Below are 18,082 nucleotides of genomic sequence, written 5' to 3'. Positions count from 1 at the left end.
CGGGTCCACCAAACCTGGAGAAGGGTACGGAACTTTTACTCGGCCATTTTCATTTTAAAGTTCTTCCAGACGGCGGAGTCGACAGAACCAAAGTCATCTGTAAACACTGCCAAGTTGAATTGTCTTATCACCGTAGTAGTTCCAGTCTAAAATATCACTTAAAGGCAAAACACACAACTGATACCAGCAAGTCATTCAGGGAAACAGACAGTGGAGCGAGGCTTCTACATAAAAACTACAGAAAGATGCTGATGTTAAAAGTGTGTTTGCACAACAAATGTTATGGCACTTTCATTCATATGGCAGCACATTTAAAATAAAACTAAATGCTAAAAGCTATACACTACTTTTGAATTCATTTTTGGATTTTGCATACAAATGTGATTAATCGTGATTAATTAGGGAAATCATGTGATTAATTAGATTAAATTAGATTTTAATCGTTGCCCAGCCCTAATTTTTATTTACTCTTATACGCAGAGACGGAGCAATAATTCAGTGTAAACGTCAAAGCAAAATACAAAAGTGGATGATTACATTTAAACAGCGTATCGACCGGCCTGACCCCAGGGTGCTCAGCCCAGATCAAGCAGCAAAGGCACTGTTGTTGCTTACATGGTAAAAACAAATGCAACAAGTCTGACAACCAGTTCTAACATGCTGTACAAATACAAAGTTTGGAAATCGTCTGAATTCTGTGAGATGCAGGGCGCACTGGACCAAAAGTCTGGGTGTCCCGGCCTTGGTCCTCATGGCACACAACCCTGCATGTTTTCCATGGGTCCTTGCTCCAACACACCTGACTTAAATAAATGGGTCAGCTCTTTAGCATTTTAAGCTGTGCAGAAGGTTGATGGAGACCCCTTCATTTGAATCAGGTATGCTGGAGCTGCAGGGCATCGGTTAAGAGCGGCTGCGGCGTGACAAATCCGAGAACTCACTTCGTGACATTTCAAGGTAAATCACTGAATGCCTGTACAGCGGGCACAGGCAAGAGCAGCGATAACACACAACATAAAAAAAACACAGCTTTTTCCAACGCCAACGTGGCCTCAGCTCAGCAGGGTCAAAAGGAACCGCAAACATCTATTGCCTGATTGATTTCTAAAGTGTAGTTGAGTGCGACGCTTTCATGACAGCTGTGAGTCAAATATACCAACTACCAAATATACCAACTCATTGGCAGATATGTGCCAGACTTGTGTGTAAAAGTCACATGACAAATCTTAAATGCACATTTCTAGAAATTACGTGGAAAATGACTACGTTAAGCAAATGTTAAAAACCGTATCAGACTGCCTCTAGTCAAACTGGATCCTTTGGTTTAAAAATATATCGTCACTGGATCGTATCGATCCCGTCTTGTAAAGGAGAGACACACACACCACTAATGGCCTTGCAAACCTCTCTTTACTGCAGTGACAGCGACACAAGTTTCATCATTTCCTCTCAGACGGGGGTGACAGTTAGGGTTTTCTTCCAGACAACGGGAAAAGAGTCACTGGCATGTCAAAGGACACTTTGGACAACTTTTCACACCGCTGAATTAATATCAGAGGGTGTGTTTCTGTATTTTGAGCCTGTACGAAAGTATTTGATCCCGCGTTGATGTGGAAAAATCCTCGATAAATGAGTTTCTCTCCTATGAAGAGCTGTCTATTGTGGAAACAGTCCCAAAAGAGCAGTTCTGTGAAAGCCCACTCATCCCGTTGTATTGATGTTCACAGTGAGCGTTCCGGGAACTGTAACTATCTATATGTAGAACTATTATTAAAAAAAAACACACTTACAGGCGTACTATTTGCAGCAGCAGCCAGATGAGATTAAAGGCCGAGCTAAGTGGAACAGACAGAATCAGAACAACAAAGAGTTGAAATTAGCACGGCTGTGTCGTTGAATTTCGTACATTTAAGCGGTCGAAAATGTGTTGATGAAATCAACCTATACGGCCCATTAATTAATCGCAGGTGTTGATCACCTTCCCAGCAGCTGATACCTGGCCTTGAGTTGACCTCTGTCTTTTATTCATACAAATTCAGCGATCAGAAACCTCTTTATATTCATTTTCAACTTGCCGTCACGACTTGGTTTGTAGCAGTAATTGAGTCACGCAGACGCGGATATGCACGCGCACCTCCTGAGCCCACAGAGAGTCACAAATGCAGAAGAACAAGCGGCCAGAGGAACAGTTAGTGGTTGCCTCATTCTGTTGCTCTCGAGCTGATACAGTTCTCCTCTTTATTTCCCCGGCTTTCGTCCTTCGTATGTGCTCTGCGAAGCTGCTTCCCTCAGATAATGTACGGAGGTCCTTTGGGACTCTCCGGAGACTCTAGGCAGACAAGATGTGCTTGTCTGATAAAAGAAAGTGATGTGTACAAGTGTAAACATTCAATAATATCCCCTCGATTCCTGCTTGCTGCTTTGGTCTTATCTGTGTCTCGCTGGCCGGGGGCTTTTCACTCACTTGTGAAATCATCTGTAAAGTCTAATTCAACAAGAGTGGAGAGGCTTTTTTTTTTTGTCCCCCCTTTCTTTCTAAATTCAAAGAATGGAAATGCGCTGTCCAGCCAGATCTGATTTTGCTTTAAACCACAAGGGCAAAGGTTCGCTGTGCATGGTAGAATAAGTGTACCCTCTTTCTTTTTCTCACAAGCAGTCAAATAAACAGCCAGGCTGGTTTTAAGAAACAGGAAACTGAAATCAATTTCCTGTGAACCTGTTACTCAAGAAGAAGAAGAAAATAAGACAATCATGAAGAGTCGCCATTCAATGGAATTTGTAATATTTGGTGATTGGGTGTGTTAGCGAGCTTGACTGGTTACCGATACAGGATGTTATTTGAAGTATCAGAGTGGACCAAATGACCAGAAAAAAGGCAACTGGAGAAATAGTTCTGCCTCGAGACTGCCTTAAATATATAAGCTTTAAGAATTATTGTTATTCTTTTTACACTGTGAATAATCTTGGGATTTCTTTTTCTTTTTGCTTTTAGCTGCCAGTTTACTTTCATTCTGTTTTTTGTTGCACTGTTTAAATTATTCATCTTCCTCCCGTGTGGGTTTTCAGTTGTTTCTGTTTATTTTAGATGCCGGTCTTTTGTGTTCAGCCAAAATGGCCCCTCCGCTCAAAGTCATGAGCCACAATTCACGGGAAATGTGCTCAACAAAGTACGACCAACATCACATTTGACTGTGACATCAACAATCAGATATGTATATATAGATGAGGCCCAGGACGGGGTGCAGTTACACTTCATGATCATGAGTTTGGACAGAAAACTCCTCATCGAGCCACAGAAATGGAGGCGAAGGTGTCGTGTTTTTCACAGTTTCTGAACGATTATGTACAGCCAGAGGTTTACGAGTTACAAGTTGTTCTGGAGCCGGGTTATGCTGTATATTTTCCACAAGATTTAAGGAAATGATCTGAAGCATTTTTGGGAAACAAACGGGACTTGGATAGGTTGCTATCCTCGGTAGGTGCTAACAGTAACAGTTCTAGTTTGCTGCGGTAATTAGAGCCGGGGGAGCTCCCCAAAGGGCTATCTAAAGTAAAAGGCTTTTTTTCTGGTTGCATTCACACTGAAGATGGGAATGCTGAGGGACATGACAGCCAACCGGTAGATTTAGAAAATAAGAATCAGGAAAGGTGGATGGAAACAGAAAACTCACTAATGTGAGTAAATGCTTGCACGGTCGCTGGGATGGACGCAGCTGTGTGAATTACGTGCAACTTGGCAAAGATTTAAAATGATGCGACTCTCCAGTTTATTCACTTTAAACCAAGTCAATAGAAACTTGCCTGATTCACATTTTGTTTTTCCTGGGGTTTTTCAATAGATTGCTTTAGATTAGCTTCTCTAGTGAACGGAAGTCTGGCTTTCATCTCATTGTAATTTCTCGCATGTAGGCGAGTGCAATCGTGAAATAACTGAAACAAGGGAGGCATTAAAGGAGCAAATTAGCTCAAAGCTGGTTTTATGGTTGGAGGGCTCATGAGCAAAAATGTGAAGAAAAATCTGAAATGCTACAAACCCAGACTGTCATAGACAATTGAACAGTTTTAAATGTTTGTCTGAAGTTTCCCCAGGTTGCCAGATGATCTGTGAGACAGTATCTACCGGGCACATAATCCGCATAAAACATTCAATTTCAGCCCATCTGTCATTGCAACCTGTATACCCACAACATTTGTGAGTGCATCTACCGTCTGCGCAAGCAAATGGACCAGCTGAATGTTGAAATGAATTTGCTCATTGCTGAGCAGCTGTTGCTTGCACTGTTTGCCTCGCATGCACAGTCAAGTGCGCATTAACAATTACCGTTGTGCCGAGCCAAATATGCAGCTCATCAAACGCGCGTGAGAGGTAGCTGCGGTCTACCAGTCTTAATATTATGATTAACAAGCAGTTTTAACTGTGTGGACCATTGCAAACGCCGTCATGAGACAGATGCACCGCCTAAGTACTCTAAACATCTGCCTTCGCAGCATAATGGATAGCCATAGCAGTGTACAACTACACATCTATAGGTTCATCAATGCATCTTGTAATCTCCCTTCTTTATAATCAGATACATACATATTGATGTGCAAATTCTACTGAAAAGGCACATGATTTTTGGTCCCAGAAACTTTCTGGTTTGCATTGATAAGCTAATTGGTTGCACTAGAATCTGTAAGGCAGTGGCCTATATAATATCTCAATACCATCAACCATCATGTGGGGATACTTAGCTTCAGGTCTTTAGCATTTATCTGCATCCAGACAATGATGGATTCAGGGAACACAAAGTCTTGGCCAGTAAAGCTGTCATTTTTAAGTCAGATGTCTGCCGGCTGTACTGGAAACCCAGACAAATTAGCGATTGCCTTCAGGGACTGCAGCCAAAGGCTTCCCAGATGTGTAATATCCTCTTTGTTGCTTCACATTGTTACAGCGATACATCAGTTTTAGGACCAGAAATGTGTAGAGCTCAGCCATGGGTGCAACCAGCTTTTACACTGAAGAATGAAGGGTTACACCCTAGGATGAGGTCATCTGTCAGACCCAGTCCAACACTGTGCGCAGTGATGATACAAAAAAGAAAGTCACTTCCTGAAACATCTCTTTCAACAACATCATTTTTTTTGTTACATCCTACAGGAAGTCACAGATGCTGCGTGACGGTTAACTCTCGCATGTTGTCACCCTCCCGTTCACAGTCTGCCTGCAGTTCTGAGCTTTACACAGTGTTTGCTTGGTTTTAGTGTTAGTCTTTAGCACCATTGAGATTGTTAGTGAAAGATTTAGGTTGCAGATGGGAATGACACTTGCATTCTCGGTTCCAAGTTCTTTTCCCCAAGTTCCTCGACTGTAATTAAGCTCAGTTTACAAACTCACCATCCATTGATTTTCAGTGCCAGTCAATTAGGGACATTCCTCGAGAATTTCTATCCCCAAAAGTTCTGTGGAATATTTTTGAATGCATTATTTTAGCAGAAAGAGCACACCATACCAGCGAGCATACATAACATCAGTGCATTTCTTTGTACCTCTTTTTCCCAATTGCGACCCACTTTGAGACCGCCCTATTTAAAAAGACAAGTTCATATCAGTGAAACAAGAAATTCTCGTGTTGCCCATAAGCCGATTCATTTGTCTTTTGCAGCTGAGTTTAAGGGGAGGTTGAATTAAGGGGTGTATGTTTTGTGCATGAGATGCTGCCTGTACATTTATTGATGACTCACTCACATGTAAACCCTTTCTTGCCCCCCCAACGCAGTTCCTGTGCCTGAAGAATATCAGGACTTTCCTGGTGGCGTGCAGCGAATTATTCGGAATGAAGAAAAGCGACCTGTTCGACGCCTTTGACCTTTTTGACGTCAGGAACTTTGGGAAGGTAAGGACAGCCTGCGTCCACCCTCACTGTGCCTGCCAGCTGTCCCCAAAGACTGTGTTGAATGAGAGAAATGTGCTTTTACGCCCACTTTTGGCTTTGTCTGGAAGTTAGAGAAAGAGTGTAAATTATTGAGAAGCGAACAAGCTCTTTTTTTCCCCCCCGACTTGGATTTCAGATGATAGTGAAAGCCTTGAAGCATAGAAATCTATTGTCTGTGCTTCTTTTCACAAAAATTCACACAAGTCTGACTTGACTTTATAGTCAAATGTTGGATTCTCTTTATTGTTATTCTTTTCTTTGTTTTTGTGGATTTTGAATCGTATTCGCTGAATAATTAGTCAACATACAATCTATCATAGCTGGCACTTATGAACACCGTCTTTGGCCATGATGCATCATTCTTTGCAAACCCGAGCTGTTAAGCCACAGCCGAGAAATCAACAGCATGACCCAGCAATCTAAGCTCTTCCGCTCATTAAAGTGAAAATGGCTCAGTGTGCAGGCTTTACAAGGGGTTAAAAGCATAGCCTTGGGTTCATTACTTTATTAGGGTTGTCGGTCTTCGCTTGCAGGGCTGCGAACGTGTCTGCGGCTCTCTGACAGGCCTGCCGCTGGCCTCAAGAAGTTCCCAGGAGGTTTAATTAGAAATTGCAGTCTTGTGCGGAAAGAAAGTGCTGCAGGCTCCCGATGCACATGAGTGGATTGGGAGATGACAGGATCAGGTATCCATATCTAAAAAAATTATATGCATGTTTCAGAAGGAGAAATACAGGACAGAGAAACACCCTAGAGAATAGAAATCCTGGGGGTTCCTGATTTTTTTGTCAATATCGGCATTTTGATGGCTATTATTAGATGGTAATGATAAAAACGGCCATGCTCACAGTGCATCCTTTTGAGCCTATCCCAGCTGTCATTGGGCGAGAGGCAGGGTACAGACCAGTCCATCACAGGGCCACATAGAGACAAACAACCATGCACGCCCACTCACTCTAATGGACAATTTAGGGGTTTTGGGCAGTGGGAGGAAGCCAGAATACCCCGATAGAACCCACGCAAACACAGGGAGAATGTGCAAACTCTATATAGAAAGGCCTTACCTAGGATTTGATCTTGGAACCCTCGCGAGGCAAAGGTACTAACCACCACGCAGCGCAGCAAGTGACAGCGTGGAAGGGAAACCTTGGCTATTATGTACTTTGAAGACTTGTAGACACTAGGGCTGAACGATATATCGTTATCGTATCTATATCGAGATATGAACATTCAAGAAAGTAATTTCGAAAAAGCAACGATATAAACAATATATTTCCCCCGCGCTCACCCTGCTTAATATACAGCTCCGGCAGTCACCATAAACATTACTTTTAAGATTGCGCTTGAATGCACCCCACCGCCAGCCAACCACAAAGTCGAAGTCTGAAGTCTGAAGTCGGCAACCGGTCCAGGAGGGAATCCCAACAGTGTTGCTGAGAAGAGGGATCTTCTCAGCAACACTGTCCCGCTCCTCGAGAATTCTGAGGCATTTCAAGCCAAAAGGGATATATGATCTCTACTGTGTGTTCTGCGTCAAAAAAATACTCCAAAGGATGTCAAACAAGAAGCAGCGGCTCTACTCCGAGCTCCTCCCTGGTGCACAAGCTCCTCACCATATCTAAGGTTAAGCCCAGACACCCTTCGTAGGAAACCCATTTTTTTCTGCTTGTATCCGATATCTCAATCTTTCTGTCAAGACTATCGGCTCAGCTCTGTCCTCACCACAATGGATTGGTGCAACTACTGACTAAGTCCCAGTCAATCAGACCATCTGTTGCTCCATCATATTGTCGCTCATCAATAAGATCCTGAGATACCTAAACTTCTCCTCTTGAGACAAATACTTACAGTATCTCCAGCCCTTACTGTATGATTTAAAGATACAGTCATATTATACAACTTTGTCATAGCAGGGACAAGATAAGTGAATCTGGCTGAAATTGACCCATCAAAGTGGTTTCCAAAGCAGCTGCATTACTGACAAATATGATGGTTACGTCTGCACCTTTGAACTTCTTCTTTCATGACAAACCCACAAGTCAGGTAACAACACTCTTTCAGAGAAAGGCTTATGAAAGGCAACATCTTGTGTAATTAAGGTCTGTTGAACTGTCGTACTGTTGACATTCATTGGGAAATTTTTCTTTGGCCAGGTGGCGTTATCTGTGTGTTTGAATTGATCTTCACGGTTTGTCCTCGGCAGGAGTTGACTCTCAAACTGTAACTGACACTGTACAATCTCCAACCGCCCGATATCCAATGAAAAATATTATTTTCGATTCACACGACCAACAAAAGGCTATTTCTGTGAGCTGTTAAGAATGCAGTATGGATGCATTTTTTGAAAAAACGTATAATCCTAGAAGGAATAGAGAAGGAAAATGAGAAAAGCTTGAGAACAGAATTTTTTATTTTTTTTAATCTCTCCTGGCGCACCGTGCTGAATTAAGCAGCTGAGAAAATTAAAGCATCTTTTTATTAAGTCATTTATAATTAAAACACTTTGGACCGCTGGCAAGTTTCTTTATTTATACCGGGAAATATTTCACTGAGTTGTTTGGTGGGTGAGAGTGTTCAAACACAAATCTTTATCGTTGCCCCTGGGAAAAACACAGTAGAAAAAGTGAAACCCCCCCCCCCCCAAAAAAAAAACTATTGAGAGCTGTAGAGATTCCATCACCCTTGTGATTTTGCATTCTTATGATTTACTATTGAAATCTTAATCCCGGTATGCTGCTTTACTGGTGAGAGGATCAGTGCCCACTTGGTGTGTTTGTAAAAAATGTAGCTTAGCATAGCATAAAAACAGCAGTTTGAGGTTCTAAAAGCGCAGGTTATCTGTTGGACCGTTTAGCAGCTGCAGGGTTTTTACTCAAATTGTTTTTACTTGAATTCAGTAGAGATACAGGTTAAATTTGTCACCTTCTCAGAGAACAGGTTCCCATATTTCCACTCTTCCTGTTAAGTTAGCAGGAAGCTAGCTTTAGCATACCGTGAGTGGATGAACCTCGATACTTGACCAACTTTGTGAGAGGGAATTTCTCAGTAGAATAAATTGGATTTTTGTTCGTCTGGCCAGGTCACGAGAGATGATTCATTTTCAGTTCTGTGTTGCATGATGTTGCCCTCGTCTTGCTCCACTGATTTCACTCTGCTGTGGTGGACAACTATGATGACTCTTGGTTGAATCCATCACTGCCCAGAGTGAATCTAACACGCTGACTGCAAGCTGGTGGGTAATCCTCGCTCGGCCGGCTCTGCTGAGGCTAATGGAGTAAGGAGAAAAGGGAGTGGGCAAAGCTGCCATTCACGGTCAGTAACACTGCCATTTGCTGTCCCCCCCCCCCCTCCTCTTGTCTTTGTTTTAAAATAGCTGCCAGACTGCTGTTGAATAAAACATCAGCCGTGTCTGTTTATTTTAGAGTTCGTTCGATACCGTAGTCTTGATTGAGTCTGTTTTAGGAAATGTGCCGGAAATGTCTGGGCTTACGTGACTCTTCAGCCTTAGAACCCAGAAAGGTGCATCAGAGGAACAGTCATTATTGAACATGACTAAACTGAAAAATAGAGCTGTTAGAAGTCGTAATATCACAAATACGTCTGACTAACAGCTTTGGATTGTTGATGATTCAAACTGTGGCTGCACAACTTGAAGACAAATGCAATCAGGTCTCCTTACTGCTATCTCTTCTGTGCACGAACATCTGGTTTGCACATCTGTGTTGTAGACACGTGAGGGCTTGTGGCCTCTTTAGGGGAAAGAGAAACTTGGCTGCACCGGCCATGTACACACACACACACGCACTAATACACACCTGGCAGATAGGGAGGAAGGGCGAGAAAGCATCAGAGTTGTGGTTTGAAGTATTTAAAGACAGTGGAGAGCCACAGTTTTTATTTTATTTTATTGTCTCCTTTTAATATGTGGAAGTATTTGACAGTGAGAGACATTCAGACACGTGTTTCACCACAAACATTGAATCACATCACAAATGGTTTGCTAAATGTAATGATATACGTTGGAGCTGCACAGAGGACCTTGACTGAAGTCATGTGTTGAGACTCAAGTTTTATCTCTGAAGCCGAGGATGTGCGTGCGTTTCTCATAGTAATGCCAATAGCCCCGCAGAAAAAGTTAAGTTGATATGTTAAACTTATCCTCTCGCAGATCATGTTGAAAAAAAAAAAAAAAGCGTGCTGTTGGCACCTGTCAGAATGCTGAGTTGCAGCCGGGAGTTGTAGATGTCAGCAAGCTTGAGGCACCCTCTTGTGACTTTCTGAGAAAAAAAAGTATCCTTTGCGACATGCATCGAAATCCACACTGCCATCATAATTCCTGACAGTGAGTGACTAAGTGCCTCACTTCTATTTTACTGCTAATTCCAGCCTGGTTTCAAAATAGAAGCAAAGTGCTGACATGAGGCGTCTACACTCACAGTCACACGATGGACAGTTTCTCAGAGCCTGGAGGAAAATAGTCATCAATGCTTACCCGGTTAATTTTGACACATCAAGGAAACAAGATATGACACTGATCTTAAAAGGTGCTTGTAGGTGGATGGACATGCTTAATACGGTATTTCCTGTTTACACTGTGACGACAGATACTGGCTTCATCGGGTATTGACCATTTATAGCTGTTTTTTTGTTAGTTTTTTTTTTTAATATCAAACTATATCAGTTCAGAATTAAATGCAAATAGGATGTTTAAAAGCATTATTAAAGATACGCTTGGGAGACACAAAGCTCATCTGAATGAATCAGATTACGACTGTTTATCCATTCTTTTTGTACGGTTAAGTAACCTCCCACCGCCCATTAGGCGATGCTCCGCAGACAATTCAAATTTTTTTGTGGTGTGACAGCTTCCTTTAACTGGTCAGGGAGGTGCCAGATGTGTGCCTTTAACCGTATAATGTGCAAATAACCTGTTAATAAGAGGTTAACACTTCACGTTTGCCTGTGCAGCTGCTGCTAACTCGGTCACCTGCGACGGAATCACCAGATGTTTCTTGTGGATTCGATGCAGCAGTTGAACTAATCAGACCAGGTTGCGCACAGTTGAGCCACTTAAGTTTATTTTATCCTTATTTAGTCTTCTCACACAAGCTCCAAAAAAAAACAAACTGATGACGTCAGCATGGAGTGCTCCACCAGTGGCTGTCCAACGTTTTTAGACGGATGAAGGTGTTGATGAGGTGGTTCTCTGTGGTCACTGGCTAAGGTGTGGAAAAATGACACACCAGGGAGAGCAGATATGGGAAGGAAGAGGGAGACAGACAGCGAGGGGTTATTGATTGGTGTCCTCTTCCTCAGTTGACTGTGATAAATTTAACTGTGGAAATCCACTAAAGGCTGATGCATATCCTGACCAGCCCCCCATCATTTCTCCCTCTCTTTCACTTTGTCCTTTGTCCTTCAGCTGTGCTCTCCGCAGCAGATGTCTTTGGTTAGATATCATATGTCTGCTGTGGGCTAATGGATACTTGGGATGTAGCTTTGTACTACAAGGCTGAATTGCAGGTCCACAATGATTTTGAAGGCTTATTTTAGCAGCCGATTAGCATAGTGGCGGATTGATACGCAGTTCTGATGAAAGATAAAGATTTAAAGAGAACTGTGATTAGGTTTCAATCCTCTAACTTGAAAATGATAGCGAGTTCTCCCCGAACATTGACGCTGAAAAAGTGTATTGCCAGATGAGCTTTTCTGGCATAGCGTAGGAGGTTTCAAACTTTAACCTTGTAGGTGTGGGTCGGCTTAAAGCTGCAATTAAATCGTCAGCCTCGCCGAGCTATGAAACGCGCCTGCAGCGGTCTTAATTAGTCTGGCTTTTAAAAGCACAGCCTTGCTTTCATGATCTAAAGGCTGTCCCCTCACTCACACTACAGCTCAAAAAGTGTACAAAAATGTGAGAAACAGACAGGGTTCGATTTTGGAGTGTTTTTCGAGCACCCAGATTGGCCTAAAAAAACCCAAGTTGATTAAAAACTCTGCAAAAACAATTAGTCTGAAGTTATTGGCAGACAGCTGTAGAAAAGATGTTCCCGGGCCATTTTGACTTCTCAGATGCAGGTATGAATCTTAATTTAAAAGGTGACCTCATTGGAAAACGAGTCTCATTTACACACCTACGTTTATTGGATATTGGTGGCATTCCCTCTCCTGCAGCTCAATTAACTGTAGCATGAATACATGGGTGTCATCAACATACATGTGTAGCTTGACTGATGAAATGAGAATGGAAGAAAACTTTTTAATATATATATATATATATATATATATGACTACAAGACTCAAACTTTCATACCACTGGACTTTAAACAGAAATCAAGGGTTAAAAAGAAGTCAAAATTTGAAATCGAAGGTGTATCCATTTTGTTGTCATTGGCATTGATTCCTGTCATTACTTTAGCTCTGATAGTTTTCCAAGAGTCTCCACCATCTGTTTGCTGTCGTATTGTTTGCATTTTTGGTGTCTGAAAACGCTTCGACGCTTCACTCAACTCCCACCTTGCAGCGCGATTTGACTTCTTGAGATCATCTCCAAAAACTTCTTGACAGAACCCGCTGTGTTGAAAGCTCTGCGGATAATTCATGAGTCCCAGTGGCTGCGTGGCAACTGCTTCCACTGGATTCACAATTGGGTTTCCTCATAAGCCTGAATGCACACATACCTGCGTGCAAATACACTCGCACACACACTGGCCAAACCCAATCACGGCTTACTGAAGCTCACCAGGCCACACAGCCTCCTGCGTCTTTGCCTGCCAGCTGCAGGAATGGATTGCATCTTTGACTGTTTCAGGGTGTGAAAGAAAAACTTCTTTGATGATTCCAGACATCTGTTTGATCCCTCTAAGGGCTCGCTGGATGTCTTAGCTGTGGCAAGCATCACCTGTTTTAGACAAACTACATTCCAGCAGAAACATTGGCTTGTGATATAAAAGCTGTTGACATAATGTGTGTTATCAAAGGTGTTTTTTTTTTTTTTTGTCTGGACAGACGTGCATCAGTTCAGTTCAGAATATACAGAGAACAAATTTTAATGTTTCTCCAAATTCACCCTCGAACTGAACTTAAACAAAAAGCTGAAGAATCGAATTTATCTTATTTCTACGTAAACAGAAGCGCGTCTGTTTGATCAGCTAACTGACTGCTGATGAGATAGCAAAGCAAAAAGCCAAAGAGTTTGGACTTTCTGCTTTGGATTTCCAGCAAAAGGATCATGATTTAAGGTAGAATTTTGGGTCAGGATAAAGATGAACGGTGAGCTGGGAGGGTGACATAGAAATCCATTTCAGTTGCGAAGGGCTCACAGAATGAGCTATTTTCAAATGTGTGACCCTAAAACAATATGACAGGGTGCGATTTTTCAGAATTTATAGAATCAGTAGGGACCCAAGTTAGTAGACAACAAAATATACTCCCAGGCTTCATATTTTTTTTTCCCTTTAAAGATATGTCCCCTTTCATTTCAACTATTCTCAGATTCAAACCAGTCCCAAAGCACCAGACTTTGAGATGTCAGATAGTGACTGAGAAGACACATGCTGTAAGCATCAAAGCTAACAGAGGCTAACACTCATTCCCACCAAATTTAAATATGAACCGGAGGTAAAATAAGATCTCAGACGGGGATTTTCTGACATTTAAAATGCCACATGCACCTTTTAAATGTGTGAATAAGACGTTTGCATGTGTGTGTGTGTGTGTGTGTGTGTGTGTGTGACCTGGAGTGTCTCCCATGAGGACTGACTCATCTCAAGTCTCTGCAGCAGGAAACAGGAAGAGGAAACGGTCACATCAGAGCCCCTCTGGAGTTGTTTCTGTGTGTGAACATTTAAATTTGACCTCAGGTGTAAAGCTGCGTCGACGCCAGTGTGATCAGTGTGTGTGTGTGTGTGTTTGTGTGTGTGTTTGTCTGACTCCGTGCTGCATTCTACTCAAGCTGTCAGCAACGCAACTAACTTTCTCTGGTGTGTTTGTTTTTTTTTTTGTTTTTTTACCTGAGCCCTTGTGGGGCCAACAAACCTGTCAAGACTTATGGTTTATGTGTGTATGTGTGAGACCGAGACAATTGAACTTCCATGCTTGCCTCCTTGTTCCTGTGACCGGGCCCTGGCCCTTGGAAGTGGAGGCATGCGTGTGAATTTGGGAGAGTTCATGAGTCAGAGAGACAGGCAAAAGAAAAAGTGCATTCTCGCTGGAGAACTGGATAGGGGGACGTTTATATTTTTAGATTCGCTACTTCTGATCGGCTGTGGTCAGTGCGCGCTTGAAGCGTGCGTGTTTTACATCTGTTCTCTATACCAATTCAAAAGGGGCCTTCCACTGAGTGTTTAACACACACTGCGAAAAAGACTCAAACCATCATACTCATTTTAAAAACTTAAAAATCCAATATCCATGTATCTCCTTCTGCAAATGAATGTTTCTGTCAAATTCTGTACAGTATAATGTAGCAACGAAATACACCATCTTTGCATCATAAATGGGAGTTGCAATCCTGGTAAATTACCGAAATTACGACCTGAATAGCAGGAAGTCACCACTCATTCAGCTTGAAGAGACATTAACATGGGGGGCTTTGCAACCCACGCTGCTGCAGGGTATTGAGGTTGCCTGGCTGTTCCAGACATGCCAGGTTTATATAGGCCAACGCTGAGTGTGGGCAAGCACGAGAGAGTATGAAGCTAAGCCAAGGTGGTCAGGATCAAAGACGACAAAGACCGAAGTGCAGGTCTACAAACCAGCCCTCCTTCGTGTCCTACTTTCTGACCGCTTTGACCCCCCCCGCTGTGCTGCTACCTGGAGCTGTGTAGAAAAAATCTTACATCTGACTGTAGATAAATGTTTATTTGCAAGATCTTCAGTTAAAAATGTAATTTGGGGTAGCCAGTGTTAGACACTCAGTTATCTCATCAATGGTTTCAAAATGGCCACGAGCTCTTGCATTTATTACTTGTATACTGAGATATACATCAGAGTTTTAAAGGTTTGGTGTTGCTCATACTTTTGGTCAAACTGCACTGGATTCCATTGGAATGCATTGTCTTCTATCCTAGCCAATGGGACTATTATACAGTGTTTTCACAAGGCTTTAAAAAAAAAAAAATCTGGTACGTTTTTGTTTCCAGCGGCTTCCAATGGAGCCCTTAGACAGGATCAAATACGTATCACAATCTTCAAAGTATATATCTTGGCACGCGAACACCATAGTTGGTGATCTTCTCTAAAAATGTGGAACGGGACATTGTTGTGCATACAAATTCACTACATGCTCGGAAATATTCTGCATCTGCCTGTAGGTTCAAACAGAAAAAAAAAATCAAAAATCATCTATTCGAATTCCAAGAGGGGTGTAACATGAAAGTAGGTTAAAACAACACGCTGCGTTATGCTGGAATATTTCATGGCCATAAATATAAATGCATGTAGAAGTGATCGCTGAAAGAGAAAGTTGAAAGCGAACAGTGTCTGGGTAACCACAAAAGCAACATTGCAGATGAACAAACATCTCATTCACAGGTGTTGCAGCTTGCTTTTGTCTGCCACTGACAGAGAAGATTCCAAGAAGAGTGAGTGGTTTGCATCAGCACGATAGCAAGACTTTGCTTTCGCTGGCAGGACTGGCAACCGCTTGTCCAAAAAGACACTTGGTTTGTTGCTCTGAGCTCTCTTGAAACAGGTCGCTAAACGGGTCTGAAAAGCTCCTAAATATACTGTCAAGGCCCCCAAGATATCAAGCGCATATAAATTATATCTGAATCCCAAAATCTGAAAACCTGCCCAACTAACAAAGATCCCACAGGTCCACAGATGCTCAACAGATGATCCTCAGACGATATATGTTCGCAGGGTTTGGTCAACGCCTTGGGCTGTTTGTTATATTCTTTAAGCTGTTCCTGAGCAGCTTTTGGATCGTGTTAAGAGTACATTGGCCCTTGCCAACCATTCCAAATAGGTGGAGTTCATCTGGAATAACTGCATTATGCTGTCTTTTCCCAATTTAAGACTCAAGAAGAAGTGTGCTGAGTTTATATGTTCAACAGCCTTGTTAATGTTTTTATGAGCAGATCTGTGACTGCAATGTCCATACAGGGCTGTGACTTGGATCATGACCACTTCCATCCAAGCTGTTCAATCAAACGTCCTTTTTTTTTTTGTCTGCTCATAATTAGAAAATCAAACGTCTTCACACAAACTTCGCTTTGAAATATCTTACCCTGACTCCATTCTGCAGTTCAGACATTAGAGTCGAGCTGTAAGACTTTGATCCTGCTCACGGATGACTGTACGAGGTGAATTTATTAAGAGCAGGAATCGCCCGTGGTCATTTTTCTTTTCCAGATGGTCAACCATGCGCTCAGATGAAATGATGTTTAGGTTCTGCATGTTTATTTCACTCTCTTCAGTCCATTTTTCCTTTCCCCCTCCTTTGGGCACCTGCGAGCTCGTGTAAAAGACGACGAATGAGTGAGATTTCATTTTCATCTGATACAATTCCTGCTTGACAACTTTCTTCCAAAGCCTTTTATGCGGTGATGGAGCCCCTGCTGTCATCCCTCGGCGAACAGCAACGAATGGCATCTTACAGAGACGTTAATGTTCCTCTGATCTCGCTGAGATATTGTTTTCTGTAATGTAAAGATCCTGCAGAAGCCAAGCAGAGCACTACGTGTGTGAGTGGGCCAACGATGCTTTTTCCAGATGCTCAAGGCTCCAACGAGGAGGGGGGGTTGGGGTATGAATTGGTTCCCAGAGGTGGAGGTGGAGTGGGTGGATGCACTGCCATTCAAACTGGGGGCGATTCTAAAAGCTAATCTCCATCCTCCGTACTGAGAAAATCTCAGCTCACCTCACAACATGACAACTGTTCTGAGTTATATAATATCCAGATTGAAGCAGTTTTGCCGAAATCACATTGGAGGGGGAAAAAAGGAGTTAGAAATCATTCAGTAGATGAAATAATACATGGAGGCAGCCTTGTCATCTATCGTAGATGAAAAGCTGTGGTTTGGTCTCTTGTTCTCCGGGAGAATACATCAAACATTCTGGTGGGGATTATAGCAATGCAGTATTTATCACTTAGTTACATAATGAGACTTATCCACAAATGATCAAAAGAGGTAGGGCTAAAATGGGAGAAGTCATCTTCTTATTTAGGTTTCACTGAGGTAGCATTTGCACCCAATATACAGCATGTTAGTATTCCTTTTTACTTAGAAAAACAAATTTTTCTAATGACTAGCTTGGTTGATTTAATTGTGAGGCCGCCCCTCTGCCCTGATTTCAATTAGTGTTAAGAGGACTATAAGGAGGCAGAGGATCCAGATTTTCTAACATACCTTAGAGCTCATGTTCTGTCACAGTTAAGCGACAGTTTCCAGAAACAAAAAAAAAAAACGAATTTGCTATTATAAAAGCTACCAACTTCAGCTTTGATGTACAGTGCAAATTCAAGAGTGAAACATTCGGAGTCCAAAGCTGAAAGTTTGTAATTTTAGGAAAACAGAATTCCACGTGGCTCATGAGAGTATCGGAAGACAGAAGCTGGTCTTCAATTATTTTTTAAATTTTTTTTTTTACCCCTTGTCCTGTCCAGCATTATGGCAGCAGAATTGTAATCTGAATACCGTTTATGCCAAACACATTTGCTATGCCAATGTTCAATTCTTACGTCTGAAACTTACCACTGATAACGTGGTGTGGCTCTGTTTTCCTGTACAGTTTTTTCATGTTGATAGCAACCTTATGGACTGAAGGTGAAATGTTCTCTGGGAATATGAAAGATTTAGCCTAAGGTAAAGAAAACACAGCAAGGTTGTAAAGCATGTTCATTTGATTTCATTTTTTAATTTTTTTTTTCCAGTATGCAATATCTTTACAGATGCTGCTTCTATCTCAGGTCACTCTAAACTTTTGTAATGGATAACTTAGTTCCATAATTTACTCTGTGGCATTCAATTATTCCAGCAAAAGTCCCTTAAACATACCATAATGCAATTGAACACAGCTGCATGACTAATGTGTAGAAACTGCTCAGCAATACGGAAACAGTGCAGATTTAAGTGCTCGTGATTACAATGGGGAGTCCTTGGGGTATGCTAATTGAAGCTAACCCACTTATGCCATATGAATGTGACAAGCTGGCTATTTGTGGC

The 18,082-nt window shown here is 42.1% G+C and overlaps 1 protein-coding gene across 2 annotated transcripts in view; it reads left to right on the top strand.

The window, feature by feature from the left end:
- The window catches only part of vav3a (vav 3 guanine nucleotide exchange factor a), an 88,891-nt gene that overhangs the window by 14,034 nt on the left and 56,775 nt on the right, over positions 1-18,082 (top strand). For both annotated transcript variants that reach the window (XM_075453104.1, XM_075453103.1), the window contains exon 2: positions 5,763-5,879. In XM_075453104.1, coding sequence (XP_075309219.1) covers positions 5,763-5,879 — 117 coding nt within the window. The remainder of the gene's footprint in view (positions 1-5,762; positions 5,880-18,082) is intronic.

Source organism: Odontesthes bonariensis, chromosome 20 (genome assembly GCF_027942865.1).
Source record: "Odontesthes bonariensis isolate fOdoBon6 chromosome 20, fOdoBon6.hap1, whole genome shotgun sequence".
NCBI lineage: Eukaryota > Metazoa > Chordata > Actinopteri > Atheriniformes > Atherinopsidae > Odontesthes > Odontesthes bonariensis.
This window is presented reverse-complemented; position numbering and strand designations above follow the sequence as displayed.